The 20,105-nt window shown below is 36.7% G+C and overlaps 2 protein-coding genes across 7 annotated transcripts in view; one reads left to right on the plus strand and one right to left on the minus strand.

Annotated features, from left to right (window-relative positions):
- The window catches only part of LOC121380069 (U3 small nucleolar RNA-associated protein 6 homolog), a 199,061-nt gene that overhangs the window by 69,661 nt on the left and 109,295 nt on the right, over positions 1 to 20,105 (plus strand). The gene's annotated exons all lie outside the window — the stretch shown is intronic.
- Positions 1,699 to 20,105, minus strand: part of LOC121380070 — a 36,427-nt gene continuing 18,020 nt past the window's right edge. For 3 of the 6 annotated variants that reach the window (XM_041508815.1, XM_041508814.1, XM_041508817.1), the window contains exon 2: positions 1,699 to 6,164. In XM_041508815.1, coding sequence (XP_041364749.1) covers positions 5,258 to 6,082 — 825 coding nt within the window. In that variant the 5' untranslated portion in view covers positions 6,083 to 6,164 and the 3' untranslated portion in view covers positions 1,699 to 5,257. The other 3 variants (XM_041508818.1, XM_041508816.1, XM_041508819.1) reach the window with 3 other exon arrangements.

The following is a 20,105-nucleotide window of genomic DNA, read 5'->3' on the forward strand; positions in this document are numbered from 1 at the left end:
AACTCACTCTGGATGGGAGCCAGTACCAGGCTGTGAACCCTGTACCTACCAGCCTTATGTTAGTGGTTAGTGAGAGAAGAGGGTGTAGTGGGCTTACACCTACCCACTGAGTTGTTAAAACTCACTCTGGATGGGAGCCAGTACCAGGCTGTGAACCCTGTACCTACCAGCCTTATGTTAGTGGTTAGTGAGAGAAGAGGGTGTAGTGGGCTTACACCTACCCATTGAGTCATTAAAACTCACTCTGGTTGGGAGCCAGTACCAGGCTGTGAACCCAGTACCTACCAGCCTTATGTCCGATGGCTTAACCATGACACCACCGAGGCTGGTACATCATAAAACTCACAAACAAATATTGTATACAATCACTGGGTAGAACAGTACCCCACCCCACCCCACCCCACCCTAACATGTTCCCAACCCGCCCCAGACTAACTAACAGGTTACCCCCACCCCCGGGCAATCAGTCTATGATTGACCATACCTGAGAACGAGTGTTCTACCTCTGGGCTACACAATGTTTATATGAATGTCTCCTTCTTGTCCTGTCTCGGAAACTGTTTATTACAATGACTTTAAAACTAAAAAACCCTGTGTGTGCTGTAACCTCACTGTGGTGCACGGGTGTAACATTCTCTTTGAGAATGGCCAATACAGCACAAAATTGAAGTTTTGAGTAAAATTCAGTATCCGTAAAATTCTGTGATATTTGTGTTTTTGCAGTTCTTTACACTGTTTTTGTTTAAGTCTTGAATTTTTATATTGATGTTGATCATCACTTTATTTATTTGCATTACCATAGTTTGACACCCAATGGCCTATGTATTTTTCGTGCTGGGGTGTCGTTGAACATTCATTCATTCATTCATTCATTAAAACTAAAAACAGTGTTTGGTTGTTTATGGACCGTTTTATATGAATGTCTCCTTGTCCTGTCTCGGAAACTGTTTATTACAATGGCTTTAAAACTAAAAACAGTGTTTGGTTGTTTGTTTTGTTTCATAACGCCACTAGAGCACATTGATTAATTAATCAAACATTTGGTATTTCGGACTCGTAGTCATTAGAGGAAACCGGCTACATTTTCTTCATGCATCAAGGGATCTTTTATATGCACTTTCCCACAGCCAGGAAAGCACATACCACAGCCTTTGACCAGTTGTGGTGTACTGGTTGGAAAAAGAAAACCCCCACTCAGATGAATGGATCGATCGAGGTGGTTCAATCCTGCGACACAAGGAAACACTCAACAGACTGAGCTAACTCCTGCCCCCTAAAAACAGTGATTCAAACTTGTGTCATTTAGTCATTATTCCTGGGCTCCGTCATTTAGTCGTTATTCCTGGGCTCCGTCACTTAGTCGTTATTCCTGGGCTCCGTCACTTAGTCGTTATTCCTGGGCTCCGGGCTGTATATGTACAGCTTTTGGTCTCTACATTCTTGCCATTATTTTAAAATTATTTGAAACAAACAGAGTGTTCCAGACAGGACAAACGGGGGACCGTGTGTGAAATGTCACTATACAATGTGCTGAGTAATATCATTTATAAGATGTTAAAACAAGAAGAAATATATTTTGTATTCCTCTTCTATAAAAGTCCTAATACTGTATACCGTGATTAGATCTAATGCGATGTAAGACATAATGCTGTCTCTAATGTGATAACTAAAATGAAACCAAAAACAAACACGGTGATATAAAATTGTTACATAAATTATTTTAATTTTCAAAAATCTCTTTTTGAAATTGACAAAAACAGAACATGTACAACAATAATATATAGTTCAATTCATTTTAACAATCACAATTCAGACTCAGTGTGCACAATTCAAATGCAATATTCACAATTCTGACACACAATTCACAAATTAAACAGTATTTCATAATACAAACACGTAATTCACAAGTCAAACAGTATTTCATAATACAAATGTCATGTAATCCGCAAGTCATACTCTCACGCTATCACATTCAGCCATTTGTTTCTCCACCTGCCCACAGAGGTGCACCTCAAATCATTAATAGATGGCCAAACAAGCCAAGTCCGGTATTAATGGCACAAGCACAAAGTGATATACAGACTGTTTGGTCCCATGATGAGAAGCAAAATGTGCACACAGAAATAGCAGAGTATAATCAATGAAATAAACAGTGAGATTCGTCTGTGATTGTAGTACAGTTGAAGAGAATCAGTCGTTTACTGCAGACTCAGTTTTAAAACTAGTCTGGGTTCTAACAAATCACAAAGTTAGATTTTAAAGGATAATTCCATAGTTTGGTAAAGCAATATAATATGTAAATAAATAAATTATTATGATATGCAATTTAGTGAATTCAATTGTAAATTGTTTTTAAAGATAAAAATGCAGTTCTAAATCAAATAGACTAGTTACGTACATTTTTTATTATTATTATTTTTGTAATAATAGTATCTGGTAATTAAAAAGTTCTAAAAAGTTTATTTTGTTTAATGACACCACTAGAGCACATTAATTTATTCACATCGGCTATTGGATGTCAAACATTTGGTAATTCTGACATATAGTCTTAGAGAAGAAACCTGCTGTATTTTTTAGTAATTAAATTATGTGTACCTACATACTTTTACTTATCTTTACATGCTTACAAGTACATGTAGATAAAAAGGTTTTATTCAGTTAAGTAGTAAAAACATGACGTAACCGATGAAATCGGCCTTGAAGGAGATTCCTGGCTAACTTGTGTCCAGGACATACTTGTCTGAACTTTGAGTGAGTGTGGCATGCTAAACCTCAGTCTACCTGATATGAAGTTTGAACCAGAAAGCTGTGCCCGATTTATTTTAACTTTCAGAATTTTAAAAATTAACACACACACACACACACACAGAAAAAAAAATATATGTATGTTTCTTTATATTTTTGTGAGGACTTTGAAGAAATGTTATTTTAGTGTAGCTTCATAAAAGAAAAAAGGTGCGGTTTTCGAATACAACGTACACAAACAGCCTTGTACAAAGAACTTTTACGTTATAAGTCAGTTGAAGCTTAACACTAAACTAACAAAGTCTACTAGTTTTGTTCTTAAGGATTTTTTATATACAACCAAGAGAATTTTTAAAAAAAGAGTAGAAAATAATGAAGATTATTCATGTGAAAACAAAAGAAAGTCTTTTAAAAACAAAATGTTTTTGCTGCACTATTTGATTTTATAAACTATAATGCTATTCTGTGCCGATAAATTGACTGTTCATATTGGAAAATATTCTTGTGAATTTATTATTATGAATTAAGCTGTAAGGTATTAAACCATACTAACTGAATGGTTTTAACTAAATCTTGTAGTTCCAAAGAAGAATTATATTTTGAATTTTCTGCTTTTTTCAATTTGCATGATGAATCATGATCAAAGAGTGCACCAATAAAATCAATTGGCCTGTTCAGAGATTTTCAAACTATTCAATAGACTCTGCAACAAGCATCTTTTTGTCTACAGACAAAAGAATATTTCTATTGTAGTTTTCTTTTGTGGTGGATAAAATCGGTAGAGTTGCAAGAACAGTTTTAAAAGCAGAGTCCTGATTCTGCGGAAGAGATTATGATTTTATATTTCAGTCTGTCAGTCGCACATCACGTGTAGGATTTGACTCTCCTGCACCTAGTCACATGATAATGAACAGTTTAATAAGAATGGGGGTTCCACTTTGAGGAATTAAACTACAAAACTGAAGCTGTATGTATGTGGCCATTAACATGGGTAGGAGTTAGAAATTTCAGAGAAAAAAACACAACAACATAAAATGACACCACTTTTTGAATATTATATAGTATCAATACTATTAATTCACAGGTTCAGGTATTGTTATAAGCTTCTATATTTGTGGTATATATACTACAAGAAAAGCAATGATGAAAGGTAACCCTCACACAGACACCCAAAAAAGAAGAATAAAAAGGCAAAGGAAAACAACAGGTGTTTTAGTGTGTACTATATTTAATATTTAAAATGCTATTGCTCAATTTGAATGCTAATTCTACTGCAGGTCATATTTCTTTAAATTGTTACTATTTTATCCTACTTCACAAAAAATGACTTGGCAATATTAATAACAGTACAAAAAGCTAATTACATGCAGACATATGTGTACACGTAATACATGTCGTGCATGTAATGTTTGTGATCAGTTTTTATCACATTTTGGCACAAAATTCTTAAACTACAAAAACCTGTCTCAGTTTGTAGCTTATTAATTAATCAATTAAAAAAGATTATTTTTTTATGTGTTTTAGTGTAATGTATCTGAAATGAGCAAAATAAAGAACCTAAATGTAAAGTCAGAGATAAAAAGAGAAGTGATTTGTTTATTAAAGAATGAACACTATGTGAAAGAAAACCTCAAAATAAAACAATGAAGACGAAAACACTGAAGTTCATGGAGACAGCAATCTGTTGTATTCCTGATCAACACACTCACACGAAATATCACCTGCCAAATGAACGACACAAACAGATGACGAGGAGTCAAAACAGGCGAGTTTGTCTTTGACCAATACTGAAATAGCCTTTCAGCACCTCACTCTATCACAAGGAGGTCAGTTCCATGGTCCATACTCCTCGGCCATCGGTCAACAAGCAGTTAATACCGGCCACAATACCAGCACTCTCAGATCAAAATTCCTTTCAGAAAGCACCACATCGAAAATGCCAGAGTTTGTATGACAGGTTGGTGAAAAAACAACATGGTAGAGCCTCACTTTCGAAAGGAGTTCGTTTTTTCCAGCCGTAGCATTCGAAAAACAAACAGCGATGTCTCTCGCTACTTTTCAAGCCTCACCATTAGAGATTCAGATGGAATGTTTTCAGTCGCACAGCCGTATAGTGGAATGGAATTGAAATACAAATGTGTATCTTTTGCAGTATGAAACAAATGAAAGAAGAATGAAATCCTTTTATTTCTGTCACCAAGTGAAATGAATTATATCCATTTGCAGTAATGTCGGTGGAAGTAAATCCTTGTTGCCGTGTCTGCAGCAGTGATGCAGTCAGCATTCTGACACACGGATCTGCAAGATCGGCTTAAATATTTGTTGGGATCAGCGAGCGAATGAGAAGAAATCCTGACTGCATCGCTGTGCACTCTGATGTGAGGAGGTCGTGGCGGTCACACCACTGAGACTAGGTTTCCACGTGGGAATCGTATTCGGGGAGGATTACACTCCCTCCATTTACACAGATCATTTAAAAAACAAAACAACAGTTGTGCACCATGTTGCCAGGTCAAACAACGGAGAATCCGAACAGATCACCGTCACTGTGAATAGCACTAGGGTTTGAGCAGTGAACCTGTGCGGTCGTCACGGCGGGGCCACGCTCATCGCCGCGAGAAGTCAGATTTTGTAAGTACATCCAGCTAATGTGCGTACTGATGTCATTTATATCCACCTTCGGGTGGGGCGTCTGCTCGCTGATGGTGTAAGCAGATGGAGACAGATTGTTTGAGGGAAACACTGCCGCGCTATCGTTCCTAACACACATCTTTTCACACTGGGGAACTGCCACCGCCGCCACCACTTCGGGCTGTCTGTCCTTCCTACATTTGATTGACTTCAGCAAGGGAGCGTCTGTCGGTGACGTAGCGTTCCCCTTTTGATTGAACTGTCCTGACCGTGAGCTCCGGAAGCCGGAATCCTCTGAGTCGGTGGATCCCTGCGAGGCCTGGGAGTATGGCCGATCCTTGCACTGCATCTCGCTGAGATCTGACAGGCCGCTGTCGTGGGGGGCGTGGTACAGCTGCCTCCCCAGCTGGTCCTGGTTGCCAGACGGGCTGCGACTGACATCATACCCAGTGTTCTCTTCCCCGGCCATTGCCAGGCGGGCGTGGTGGCTCTCATGGACGAATATGGGCGGAGGGGGCGGCACCCGGGGCATGCCGAGGTCGCGGAGTTTCTTGTGTGGGTCGTAGAGTTTGTTGAGCATCTCCTTCCTTGCCTTGAGTCGGCGCCAGCACACGAGGAACAGCACGAACAGGACGATAGTGATCGCGGTAGGAAGGAGGATGCCGACGTAGAAGAGAACGTTCATCATATGGCGTTCAATCAGCATCTTGAAGGTCGTCGTGGTCGTCGTCGTGGCAATAGACTCCACTCATTGTGACCAGCACGCTCACAGGGTCACCACCCACAGTCTGAAATAAGCAAATAAAACTGTTATACTTCTGTTTTATTAATAAGTCCACTGATAATCACAATACACTGCTGTATACCTGTAGGCATGGTTTTGTTACATAAATAGTAAATAATGTACAAGTAAAACATCTGTTTTGAAATAAAAAGAGTTCACACAATATTTACAAGACACACAATATTTGCAGTCTTGTCTTAGCCATGTTGAAATGTCTCTGACAGACTTGTACAGAGATACTATTTTCAATAACTAACTTTTTATTGTTTTTGTTTATGAATCTGAACATGAAGACACATTACAAATTATTTGAGTTGCTTCTCAATGTCAAAATTATTTTTCTTCTCTTTGGAACTAATTTCCCCATGTCTTATTTTTAAAAACTTTCATTATAGTTCAAACTTCAAACTACTTTATGGACAAAATACATATATTATTGAGTACAATATAATTGCATAACATTTAACATGTTAAAAATCATATAAAAGTAATATTAACATTGAAAAACAGGCTACCATACATTGATAAGGAGATGGAAATATGAAATGATTCCTGTTTTAAGATTAATTTACTATTTACACCTTATAACACTGCAACTAGAGGGGTGTATGTTATAGGCATGAATATCCATCATAATTAGTTACAGATGTATTGGTTCCCCACATAGTTAACTGCCCAAACACCATGGGGATTCCTTGACCCCCTGCCTGTTACAGAACTGGCAGGAGGAGACCACTCTGTTTGCTTGCATTGTGCTGCATGCCACCATTCAGCTTGGTTGTCTCATCTGACAGCTCAGCAGGAGACGAGTGCACCAATCAGAAAGCTGTTTATGGCCTGCTATGGCAGCTAATGATAACTGAATGCTAATTAAGCCTGGTATTGTGCAGATGGTAGCCCTGATGTTGTGGTGGGCAGCACCACGGTGCAATTTGCAGTTTACTATCAAGATATATTGATGTAATTACCTCGGTGGTAATTAAGAGGCTTGTTGAAAGAGCAATCGAGCAGAAAGTTTGAGAAATCGTACAGTTAATTCCAGTGTGCTGCAAGTGTGATGATTACAGTACATATTACCATGCGTTGTACATATTACCACATGTTGTACATATTACCATGCGTTGTACATATTACCACCAGTCAGCAGGCTTAGTGGGCTGAACAGAGGGGTGGATGGATAAACGGATAGATGGATAAACGGATGGAGGGATGGATAAACAGATGGATGGAGGGATAAAGGGATGGATGGATGAACAGATGGATGGATAAACAGATGGATGGATGGATAAACAGATGGATAGATGGATAAACAGATGGATAGATGGATAAACAGATGGATGGATAGATAAACGGATGGATGGATGGATTGATAAATAGATGTATGGATAAATGAAGGGAGGGATGGAGGGATAAACAGATGGATGGAGGGATAAACAGATGAATGGATGGATGGACAGACGAATGATGAACAGATGGAAATCGGATGGATGAATAAATGAATCAGTAAATGGATGGATTTGGTTTGGAGACTTTTGCATGGACAAAGTGATTCTTTGGAGAGATGACAGAAGCAAGGTATAAAAATCATAAGACGTGGAAGTGGAGAAAACGGTAATGAGACAATCAAATATAAAATTCTACTGATGGCAATCTAGAAGACTGGAGAAAAATGGGGGAAAGCTATTGATAAGGAGAAAATTCCACCAAATTGTTTATTAAGTTTTTAAAATGGAAGAAATCTACAGTTATGTTCCAACAAAATATCAAACACTACATGAAATTATTTCACCAAATTAAAATAAACTTTACCAATTGTTTTTAAAATTATTAATTGATAAATTTAGTGAATGGGAGAACTGGCCCTAAAAATATAAGCGACAATATTAATTTATAGCTTAAAATATCTATGAACGAAACTTTATACAGTGTACAGTAAACTGGTTATTCAGCAAATACTGAACTACATAATACATTACCAATGACTTCCTACGTTACAGAACTGACTCCAGCATGCATGGGTGATTTCACTGAACAAAACGAGACCGACTTTGTGAAATTGCCAGGTATAATTTGCCGCCCAGCTTAACAGTGTGTTCATCCACCAAGAATGACCCTGCTGGGCCAGATGACCAGTGGTCAAGCCTGTGTTTTGTGATTGAGTTCCCTAATCTATGACAGCGCTGATGAGGGGGTGGACCCATCTTCCCCATGGCCGGCCCCCTATTGTGATGAGACAGATAATCTGGCCAGTCGAGCGTGACAAGAGAGTTTTACGGCTGGGTTCATGGACCTGTTGCACAATGTGGGAATATTTGTCAATCCATTGATAGCCTTCATTATTGTCAACGTTTTAAAACTGATTTTTCTTTTTTTTGTCCAATTCAGATAAAAGCAAATCTGAACAGAAACTCTCCCCAAAAAACCTTATGATTTCTAAAATGTACTAGAACATGTTACATTTGTGGAATCTATATGCAATATGCTATCATGAAATTAAGGAAAAATCAACCTTTGTTAGTAAAAAGAAAAACGCTGTGTTTTACTTTTATGTAAAAAGCTACTATAAAACATACTGCAAATTGTTTGAACAAATACATATATGTACTAATAGAATGTGTCACTGTTTTGATTAGGAAATTCAAATTCTATGTAAAATTGTATGTGACATATATGTACTAATAGAATGTGTCACTGTTTTGATTAGGAAATTCAAATACTATGTAAAATTGTATGTGACATATATGTACTAATAGAATGTGTCACTGTTTTGATTAGGAAATTCAAATACTATGTAAAATTGTATGTGACATATATGTACTAATAGAATGTGTCACTGTTTTGATTAGGAAATTCAAACCGTTTTTAACAGAGCCCCATTCAGCAGAATTAAATTAAGCATAGCAAATCCACCATAACAGGGAACATTCTGGTTTTAAAATTTTGATTAGTAACAGTTGTTAATTGATTGAACATTTATTAGCAGCTACTAGTTAACATTTAGAACTGTGTATTGATCTCCAAGACTTGCTTAGCAAACCACAACACAATACTGATCAAAATGTACCTTTCATAATATTCTTTAAAAAGATAGATTGTGTTGAAATAAGCAAAATAATAACGAAATCATCAAAGGTTTGTAATGTCATGAGTCATCTTTAGCTTGTCCCCCAGCATATTTAGAAATAGACTAAACCCTCGGGTAACAGAATGTTCTACCCCCGTGCAAAAACTGGTTAATTCAGTCCAGTATGCAAGAAATGTAGATATTTCTAAATTGTATTGTTACAGACACTTATCCAACTGGTGTGAACCCTGTACTTGTGGCTTAGAATAGGCGAGTAGTAGAACCTATCATTTTAATGCCAAAGATATAAAAAAAATTACTTAACATTTTTAATCCTTATATATACTACTAAATTTTCACTAGGGATATGTGGACAAACATATTTCAAGTAAAGCAACTGATTTATTGTTTGATGGAAGACCTATCTAACTGTATTCATGCCTTAGTGTGGTGATGTATTGAACATCTAAACTCCTTAGTTTCATTGGTCACATGTTTAATATGTGCACACATTGTTTATCATGACATATATTTGGTATATCCATAGCGAAAATTTAGTAGTATATCATGAGCCAAATCTCTGTGCCATCCCTCCTGTGGTATAATGTAAGTGAAGATATGACTAATATCTCTGTCTGACATGCAGGCAAGGTCTAGCACATGGGGTCTAACAACAGTGGGGGGCCACAGTGTGATAAATATTGGTTTGCCACTTATTTATTATCATTGGCACAATTCTCACAGCTATTTGGCACTGACCTTTTGTGTACACTGTGATCAGAGTGAAAAACTGATACTTGTAACCAGCCGTGCTGCTTGCTTGAAATACCTACATACACACAGACATGTGGACATGCAGATATCAAACGTTTATCACTTATACCAATATACAGACATGTATGCAGGATTTCCTGTATGTGTGTGTGTGGGGGGGGGGGGATGCATTGTTTTGAAAAAATTTACCTTTAGTAACCATCCATATTAATAAACAAATAAACAACAATAAAAAAAAAAAAAAAAAAAAAATGAAAAGTAAAGAAAAGAAAAACCCAACCCAAAACCAACCCAACATATTTCTTTACATAGAGAAAAAAAAAATCTGTAATGGAATTAAAAACCTTTTTTTTTTAACTTTTTACTTTTTATATACATTTGTTTGTTCATTTCAAATAAATGTAATTGAAGAACAATGTATATGACATTTATGCATTTAAGTAGACTTGTTCACATTTTAGGGTGTTCACATACATGTATTTAACTCTTTATGTATTATGTTTGTATACGTACTTAACACATTTCAAGTTAGTAATAAACACAAGTAAAGTACAACTGTATATGACACTTATGCTTTGAAGTGTACAGAATAGAATTTATAGTTTTTAAATATACAGAGCAAAATCAAAATGGTACACTAATATACACATAACCAATAGTTTTGTATATATATATTATATTCAATAAAATATGTTTTTAATCAATACATATGTATAAATAAAAGAATTTTGTTTAAAGAATATAGAATCAAATATGTAAATATCTGCCACCAACAACAAAAACTGTTTGAAGGGCAAGAAGTGCAGAATGGTTTTCAAGTCAAATATCGAACAAATTGAGATTAAGAACAATTAATGTTATAGATTTTCTTTAACAGCCTCAGGCATAAATGAGCCATATAACCATATGGAGTAAAACCTCCATGCACCATTCACCTGGCTGTGAAGTGAAATGAATATTTAATGACATCTTGGTGTGTATCACCTGAGGTGCTTGGGTCATGGGATCAAATCTCCTTGGTGGACCCTTCACTAATTAGTTTTTTCTTTCTTGTCTCAACCAGTGCCCCACAATTGGTTGTATGTAACATGTTCTGTCCTGTCTGAGGGAAAGTGCATATAAAAAATGACTTGCTGCTAATGGAAAGATGTAGCTTTTTTCCTTTAAATCTTCAAGTCAGTGATATTTTGTTTTGTGAAAAGGAAGAAGTTTGTTTTGTTTAACAACACCCCTGGAGCACATTGATTAATTAATCATCAGTTATTGGATGTCAAACATTTGGTCATTCTGACTCGGTAGTCGTCAGAGGAAACCCACTGCATTTTTCTAATGCAGCAAAGGATCTTTTATATGCACTTTCCCACAGACAGGAAAGTACATACCACGGCCTTTGTCCAGATGGAATGAGAAAAAAATAAATCAGCTGAATGAAACCACTGAGGTGGTTCGATCCTGCGACGCAAGCACCTCAAACAAGCACTGAACTGACTGAGCTAAATTTGTGAAAAGGTTTAAGTGAGATATGTTTTTATGCTGTGGATGTCTGTTAACATTGAGGGTGACGAAAGGGAAACGTGCATTCTTCGGCTAAGTCTGAAGAACACAAAAGGACATGCAGTCATCAATATGTGTTTAACTTCTCAATCCGCGTTTCCGAGTTCCTGTCCATAAGAGACCAGAAAACTCTTCACGTTGAGGGATTTTTTTTTTGTCTCTTAAAACATGTTGACAAAGAGCAAATTGGATGCACTTGTAGGGAAGCTGAAGTTACTATGAATCCCACCACTGTTGGGAGGAATTTAAGAAAGAAATAACGGAACTCTAAAGTGCTTGTGTTGCACTCTGCCCTTCAGCTGATAAAGAGAGTTATATATACTATATCCCAACAATTTTTTGCTCTGAAGTTATGTATTCAGTCACATCTAAATAACGTAGTCAGTTTGGACTGAAATATAAATGTTTATTTGTTATAGTTACTGATTGATGCGTATTTGTATGTGTAACTGAAGTAAACCTAAATGAAGTGATAATTATATCTTTAACACTACTGCCAACATTTGTAATGACTATAGTTACATGTACATGTAGATGGAATTTAAGAAAGAAACAAACTTTGAATGATATACACTGCACAAGTTTTTATTCTCTTTTGTCAGACCACCAGTTGGGTAGAATTTAAGAAAAGAATAATGATTGGGACAAAGTGCTTCGAATGCTTCAAGCTACCTTTAGAAGCATTTCTCACATTATTGTCCGATCACCAAAGTTGGGTAAAATTTCAAGTGGTTTTGAATGCCGCTCCCTACACAATTATTAATGTTATTACCCTATAAATATAACACAGTACCAGTCATGTGGAATTTAAGAAAAAAAGAAAGAAAGAAAGAAAGAAAGAAAGAAGTGTTTTATTTAACGACGCACTCAACACATTTTATTTACGGTTATATGGCATCAGACATATGGTTCAGGACCACACAGATTTTGAGAGGAAACCCGCTGTCACCACTACATGGGCTACTCTTCCGATTGGCAGCAAGGGATCTTTTATTTGCGCTTCCCACAGGCAGGATAGCACAAACCATGGCCTTTATTGAACCAGTTATGGATCACTGGTCGGTGCAAGTGGTTTACACCTACCCATTGAGCCTTGCGGAGCACTCACTCAGGGTTTGAGTCGGTATCTGGATTAAAAATCCCATGCCTCGACTGGGATCCGAACCCAGTACCTACCAGCCTGTAGACCGATGGCCTTCCACGACGCCACCGAGGCCGGTAGAAAGAAAGAAAAAATAGAAAAGAAAGAAATTGCCAAAGCATTTTGAATGCACCCTGCACAAGTGTTAACGTGCATTAATATCTGTAATATGTACATATCATCAGTCGGGTGGAATTTAAGAAAGAAACAAATTGACTAAGCATTTTGTTTTGTTCTGTATGTTGTTTTTTTTCTGAATACTGCGCCTTTCACATAATATATTGATCACTAGTGAGGTGGAATTTAAGAAAGAAAAAACCTGCAAAAGCGTTTTTTGAAGTCTGCACACCACGTACACTGCATATGTTAAAATCATTACCTATAATGTATCACCAGTTGTTTGGAATTTAAGAAAGAATAAAGAAAACCTGCTTAGACGTTTTTGAATTCGGCACAATGATCAAGTGTTAAACATTACGACCCGATGATAATCAGACCTTTGTGATGATGACAGGATGAATATTTCTGTCCCTGTTGGGTAAGACACGTTTCTGTCATCTCTCCCTCTGGGGGGTGTGGCTCACCCTATAGTCGCGACTATCACCACTATTAATAACAGTTGGCAGGTTAATTCCCACCATTGACGGCCTGTTTGTTGCCTTGCGTACCTGAGCAACAGCGCACTGCACCGGTGACATGCACCGAGTTAAGACTAGATGAAAGTATATGGGCATGCTTTTATACCTGTGTCAATAGAAAGGCTTTGATCACCGGCCACTCAGAGCAGCAATAAAATTTACTACTTAACGTGTCGTTGGCTGCATGCCTCTCAATCCCTCCACTGTCAGTGAAACAATGGTTCCAGACCTTGGTTCGTGTCCATGGTGATGGCACGATGACAAACTGTTATTTGTTTTTTAAAGGTTTTGATGTAATTATATTTAAAATGAAATGATTTAAATGACTTTTTTTTTTTTTTTAGTATTAATAACTGAAAATAATAAAATAAATTAGTGCATCTAATTTTATTTATCTTTCTTTCATTTATTTAATATTAATCTTAATTAAAATGTTATGTAAGTATGGTAATATGGCTAACAGTATTATATTTGTTTAATATAAATCTTAATTAAAATGTTATGTAAGTATGGTAATGGCTAACAGTATTATGATGTTAAGGAAACAAAATTAAAAAAAAACCCACCTTCAAAGAATTACAGCAAAAGATATATGTGTTTTTGTAATTCAGATTCTATCTCTCATTCCCCTTCTTTCTTTCCCTTTCTGCCTCTCCCTTTCTATTTTTCTGTCCTCTTTCTTTTTCTATCTTCCACCCTATCCCTCGTTCTGTCTCTCTTTCTATGTCTCTCCACCCTTCCCTGCCCCTCTCTGTCTCTCTCTCACTTTCTAAAAGTGCTAGACAAAAATTTAGACTATTAAAATTGATACTAAAATTACATTCAAATAAAAAATATTTGTGCAGATAAAATTGAACTGAGTATATATAATATGTATATATAATATATATTAAAAAAAAGCTATCCTAATATTTGCATATAAAGTTTTATCACAGCAGATTTATACCTTTGCATTCATACTACATAATCGAAGTTAAAGGTTATAACTGATAACAACCTACCCTTCAGTTTGTGTCTTGAAGATTTCCAATTACACATTTAGACAAAAAAGGTTTTATTCCATTTAACTGAAATATATGGTAGTTAATGAGGTTCCAAATTGAACAGTTCAAATAATATGTCTTGTTTTTCTATACATTTATATCCAGTTCAAATAATATGTCTTGTTTTTCTATACATTTATATCCAGTTCAAATAATATGTCTTGTTTTTCTATACATTTATATCTGGTACATTACTATTACTAGCTTAATTGTATTCCTAAAAACATTTATATATATATATACTATTACTATGTTAATTGTTCTAAAAACATTTATATATAATATTTACTTTTATCAGAGTCACACCAGATACATCTGAACCCATCTCTAATGTTTGACTAATAGAAGAAAAAAAAAGTGTTTTGGAAATTTTAAATTATCTTGAATTTAGAGACAGTTAAATAACTGGCTAAATGCACATGTATGTTAATTTTTGTACATGTTCACACTACTTAAACAAAAAAAATTCACCTGGTAATAATAATTAAAAACAAATTACTATAATTATAATACAATTATATTAAGGCACTATTAGTACAATATAATTACATTATTTTAATTGTGCATGTTCACATAAGTTCAAAACACTTAGACAACAGATGACCTGGTTGTTATGAAATACACGACTGAGGTTTTGATCATATCGGTAAAACCTAGCATCGTGACCGTCGATTGTGTCACACATGACTTACCTGCAAAAACGTCTGGTCTGTCGCATGCAACAGGCTACACACCACTGGCAACACAGTGGCGGTTACTTCAACAGGTAACCAGCCCACAGACCAACAACACTGACAGTTGACCAACACAGTGAAAAACCAGCGTATTAAGCCATATTCCAGGTGTGTTGACTCCTATAATATCCTAGTCCTATGTAGAACACACACAGATGTATGTCGGAGAAACACTACATTACCTGGTCTCATCAGTATGATCCGACCAGCTTTTTAAACTCTTTACTCGGCCAGCAGTACTTCTCAATGAGCATTGGGAATGCAGGCAGGTAGAGCTGTCACGACCCGTGACCTGCAATCTCATTGGCTGCCAAAAGATGTCAGATTGCAATGATTTCCTCGAAGCATGGGCGATTCGCCTCAGTGAATCTCAAGGTAGCAAGTCGTGGTTGGTTAGGAGGGGATGGCGGTTATGGCTGTAAACACGTTAGCTAATTAACACAATGGGAGCCAACGCTTTTCACTGGTGATTGAAAAATGAACCTATCTGTACATTGCTACTGTATAGAGTCCACCCTTGGTAGCTTGTCAACAACACTGTTAAAACGTTGTACATTTTCCCCGAGACAAAGGAGATCAGGTTTTCTTACCTCAGTGAGCACATGTAAATTGTCACCTCTGGCCATACGTTATCAAGTTTGATAGCATGCCATCATGTTCAACTGGCACAGCGGCCATACACCTCTTTTTCGAAGGTACATCTGTGTCAATATTAGCTGGCTTTTCGTCCTTTTATAAAAGCAGACCTTTTCATGGTGTTAGGAGAAAATCAAACAAGTGCGGCCAAGTAGTTTATTTGTCTGGATGGTCGAGTTGGCTTATGAATCAGTCTACATTGAGGGAATCGCTGTTGAATAATGGTCCACACGGTTTTAATCTCTTGTTGAGGGAGAGAGCATGTAGATGAATTACTGCAACACAGTGAAATGGTGTCGTCCCTCAAAAGATGGTGTTTAAGTGTTTAGACAGCATGGCTGGTGTATGATAATGGAATACTTTTAATTTAATTACATGTATGGCTCTATGTTGCTGTGGGTGGGTGGTTTGGAACTTGGTATTCAAGTATAAAGATCATTCAGTTCTTCAATACATTAATACAAAACTTATGAGAAATAGCTTTATCTGTCCATCCATCCATCAGGGGTGTAATGAATACACATAGTGGTGAATATGATACATATCATGAATATGAGGTGACGAATACAAATATGTATTCATGTCCATGAATACAAAAGTGCAAAGGTTTTGCAGAAAGGAAGAACAATATTTTTAAAAAACATTTAAGTAAAAACTTAGTAATCATGAGTGTTTTTTTGACAGAAGTGAAATCAAAGTATACATAGGGTACCAGTACAATGTGTTGAATAAAAAAGGATTGGTTTGTGTGCTTCATCTACTACAAAACTGGTTGAGTCATTATCAAAACAATCGAATTGGTATTGCATTTTGGTCATTTAGAAACATAATAAATTGTACAGTTAGCATTACATAATATATGTATTCGTGTATTCGGTTCAGCTAGTGACGAATACGAATGCAACTACAATATAGATCGCTGTTCGTTGCATCGAATATTCGGGTATATCATTACCATTCATGTCTAATTCATTCATCCCTCCCTCCCTCCCTCCCTCCATCCTTCCATCCTTTCATCCATCCATCCATCCCTCCATCCATCCATCCGTCCGTCCATCCATCCATTCATGCATCCATCCTTCCATCCTTCCATCCTTCCATCCTTCCATCCATCTGATCCATCCTTCCATCTATCCATCTATTGAAAACTATCTCCTGTGAAAAGTGATTATGTAACAATAACATTCTTTTGCACAAACCCAACCAGTGGAAATCACAAATAATGCATGTCATATTATATATTTTTCACTTTTCGTTTGCATGCAAATCAGACTGTTGATTTTTCCTTTGATTACGAGTCTCCCTTTACCTGAAACTGCAGGACTCTTTTCTGAAGACTTCAAAACGGCCGAGACTCCTCTATAATTAGTATTCTTGTTTTCCGTCTTTGATCACCGTCGTAATGACTGGGTTACGGAAACCGTGTTTACACACCGGCCTGCTCTGTGTAATATTGATGGTATACACACTGACACGTCTCCTCAAGTGTGTCATATCGAAGATAATTACGCGGCGGTAGATGCGTATAAGCAGCACCTGCCCTGTGTACAGTGCTATACCTGTTCAGGTAGAGAGTGTTATTTCGGTGCTCGAGGCCACCCTACCTGTCTTCCTGCTCTCCCAGCCCCGAGTGACATTCTTTCTCATCCTGTCTGTCACATTCCTAGACTGGTTATCATAACATCTTTAGACTGGAGACCCGTGTGCTAGTTCTATTAAAGGAAAGGAATGTTTAATGCCATCTCGGCACATTTTAACCTATGGCTAATTGATGTCTGATGGTTAGTTATGACATTTGGTCTAGATATTCACAGCCACAAATCACTGTTGCCGTGTAAAACATCTTCCAAATAGCAGTAAAGGACGGTTAGTATCTATGTTACAGACAGGACAGCACATACCACAGTATTTAATGTAGCAGTTATGGGGCATTGGTTGAAACAGGATGATGTGTGATGAGTGCCGAGAGCAATCAATCCTGTGACCCACTGCTCTTTAGTGCAGTATTCTGTCACAGGGGTTAAATTTTAATTGTGGGGGGAGGGGTGGAGGCAAATTTTTAATAACACAAATTAGGGCACCAAGTTAAGCTGAAGGGTCACCAAAGAAAAACTGATTGCAAGCGTGTTTTGTTACTAAAAATCAAGATACAAGTTGTTTTGCCAAACCAATAACTCTTTCACATGTTTGTGTTATTTTTTTGCAAGTAAAGATACATATAGGATGTTGGGATATATGGAAAGGGTACATTGGCAGACCAGCTAGGAGCAACACAACATTTTTCTTGCTGTTGACAACGTCCGATGTTTTGTGACACAATGACAAGTAAGGAGGCCAACAAAGACACTTGTGAAATACTGGGACGTGTCACACAATGGTTAAAGATTGTTTTGTTTCACGACACCACTAGAGCACATTGATTTATTATTCATTGGTTATTGGATGTCATACATTTTTTAATTTTGACATATAGTCTTAGAGAGGAAACCTTTTTCCATTAGCAGCAAGGGATCTTTTATAATGCACCATCCCACAGACAGGATAGTATATACCACAGCCTTTAATATATACCTTTCATGGTGCACTGGCTGGAACTAGAAATAGCACAATAGGCACCCAGACTGGAGTCAATCCTAGACCAACCGCGCATCTAGCGAGCACTTTACCACTGGGCTATGTCTCCTCCCCACAATATTTAGTGCACTTGCCAAATTATTAAAAACTAACTATTTTTAATTATGTTCAATAAGGTATACAGAAATTAAATGAAAAGACTTGGTAAGTCTGGTACTTTTCTTGCCCAACAAACCCAATAAGATGATTAACCCAGTCGAGTGATTAATCAAGCATGCCAAGGCAGGTGGGTTAACAAGTTCCCATCAGTCGTTGTGCAAATAGCATTACCTAGGGTTGGGGCATGATATGATTGTAGGCTCTGAGGGGCAATTAAACAGTTGTTATAATAAAACACTTTACTTTTCTTTTTGTTTGTCTTTCCTTGTCATTACTGTCAACTAAGTAAATTGTTTGACATGTGTGTAACAAGGGAGTGCTAATTAATAAGTGCATTAGATTAGTGATAATTATTCTTGTTTGTGTTTGTTATTTAACATGCCATATTAGGAGTAAGAACAGTAATGTCTTCTAAAAGAAGCATCATGCACGTGTGTCAACTGTTACTGTAACCTGATTCAATAGTGGAAGAAATTAAAATATTTATTCATGTTCTGGGTACTAGTAATAGTAATCCCTTTTCATAAATACATGAAACGTGTAACAATGGATGTGTTTGAAAATTGTGATGGGTAAAACCCTGAAACAAATGATTTTTAATATCTCTATAATTATGTTAGTAAACTGATATTTGGTTTAGAGTTGTAAAGATACCTACAGCAAGAGCACTGTTATGATTTTCAGTGCACAAGATTACAGCCCTTAATGTTTTTGCTACTCAGTCGATTTCCTTCATTTGTGAATGCCTTTTGTTTTAGTAATGATTACCTTCTATAATTTTTTTATTTAAAAAGATATCATCTAAAATATAAGTTATAAAATAATCTCTATAAAATTTCCTAAATAAGCAAATGCAATAATACATGTATGTAATTAAAATTTGGTGATCTTTAGTGTTATACTTCTCAGAATGAGCTTTAATGGCACCAACACCAACTACTTCCCCAGTAACCATTAACAACTACCTATTACTCCAACTGTCCTGGACAGCCAGTCCATATACCTGAAGTGTATGCCCTGGGGATCATGCTAGAACCCTAATTTGATATAAACCAACAGGAATGCTTGTGGGCAATTAGCCTGCTAAAAATAATAACCATGGATGATGGTTCCTGGTGGTAAAAAAAAAAAAAGTTAACGTGAATCACTGTTTGGAATAGAGAAATAATGATCCCAATGGATCTGGTGAGGATAATCGAACTCACTAACTATCACACCTCAGGCCGTTGTATGTACTACCCTGTCTGTGGAATGGTGCATATAAAAAATCCCTTGCTGCTATTCGAAAAGAGTAGCCCATGAAGTGACGACAACGAGTTTCCTTTGTCAATATCTGTGTGGTCCTTAACCATGTGTCTGACGCCATATAACGGTAAAAAAATGTGTTGAGTGCATTGTTAAATAAAACATTTCTTTCTTTCTTTTTTTTCTTTACCACTTGGCTCAACCGGTGTGAAGACAAATGTAAAATATCTACCGCGAATACCGTGTCTAGAGTCTCCTGCCATGGCGGCCTGTGAACCTCGGTCAATCTAATTACTCATAATATGATTCAGGAAAATAAAAAAGGGAAATTGCTGCAAAGAAGAAGTGATTGGAATAAATCAGTGTACAATTGGCCGGGCGGT

Source organism: Gigantopelta aegis, chromosome 8, assembly GCF_016097555.1.
Source record: "Gigantopelta aegis isolate Gae_Host chromosome 8, Gae_host_genome, whole genome shotgun sequence".
Taxonomy (NCBI): Eukaryota; Metazoa; Mollusca; class Gastropoda; order Neomphalida; family Peltospiridae; genus Gigantopelta; species Gigantopelta aegis.